General features: G+C 45.3%; 1 protein-coding gene across 1 annotated transcript in view; it reads left to right on the top strand.

The window, feature by feature from the left end:
• Nucleotides 1–368, top strand: part of HMBS (hydroxymethylbilane synthase) — a 7,931-nt gene extending 7,563 nt beyond the window's left edge. Inside the window, exon 12 of the mRNA XM_009878691.1 lies at nucleotides 29–368. Coding sequence (XP_009876993.1) covers nucleotides 29–202 — 174 coding nt within the window. The 3' untranslated portion in view covers nucleotides 203–368. The remainder of the gene's footprint in view (nucleotides 1–28) is intronic.
• Nucleotides 369–790: the final 422 nt, after the last annotated feature.

The raw sequence follows: 790 nt of genomic DNA on the forward strand, positions 1-790 counted from the left end.
CCTTACACTGAAGTGTTCATATTTGCAGAATGAAGATGGACCGAACGATGACGTGCAGCGTGTTGGCATCACGGCCAGGAATGTCCCCGGTCAGGCCCAGGAAGCTGCAGAGAACCTCGGTGTTGAACTAGCCAGTTTACTTCTGAGCAAGGGAGCTAAGCATATCCTTAGCGTGGCGAGGCAGCTCAATGATGCCCGCTAAACCTGTGGTGCAATCCCCGCACGATCGCTACAACTCTAGCAAGTCTTTGCAGCCACATTATTGTCCTCCTTTTGGAGGAAGGGATTGGTTTAAAAATTCATACTGGTCTTATCTGATGTTTGAGCACAAAACCTTGAAATATGAGGTTTACTAACTTGAGTAGTTTACACTGTTTGGGGTTTTCATCACCCTCTGTGTTTCTCTAAATTGCAGTGTCTCTGCAAAGCTGTTCTGACTATTTTTGTAGCTAGGAATTTAAAAAAATGCCTTAAAAAATATCTGTGTTATCCTATTCCATTTAGGAACAAGGCAGTTGTTACAGATTATAACCAGGCTCACCTGAGATAGGACTGAAGCACTGTACTGTGCTGACAAGTCCGAATCCTTATTTGGGCCTGCTCACTCATCAGAATGTTGAAGTGGAAGACTGCGAGTAGGTTCCCAATACTGGGCTCGTAGCAAAGATGCCACGTTCATCATAGGTCTCAGCTGAGGCAAGGAATTAAGTTTGCAGTTATGAATGAGATGGAGGGCTGTTACTCGACTACTAATAGGCTAGGTAGTCAGGGGGCAGCCAGTCTAGTTTCC

This window comes from Apaloderma vittatum, unplaced genomic scaffold, assembly GCF_000703405.1.
Source record: "Apaloderma vittatum isolate BGI_N311 unplaced genomic scaffold, ASM70340v1 scaffold33181, whole genome shotgun sequence".
In the NCBI taxonomy this organism is placed as follows: Eukaryota; Metazoa; Chordata; class Aves; order Trogoniformes; family Trogonidae; genus Apaloderma; species Apaloderma vittatum.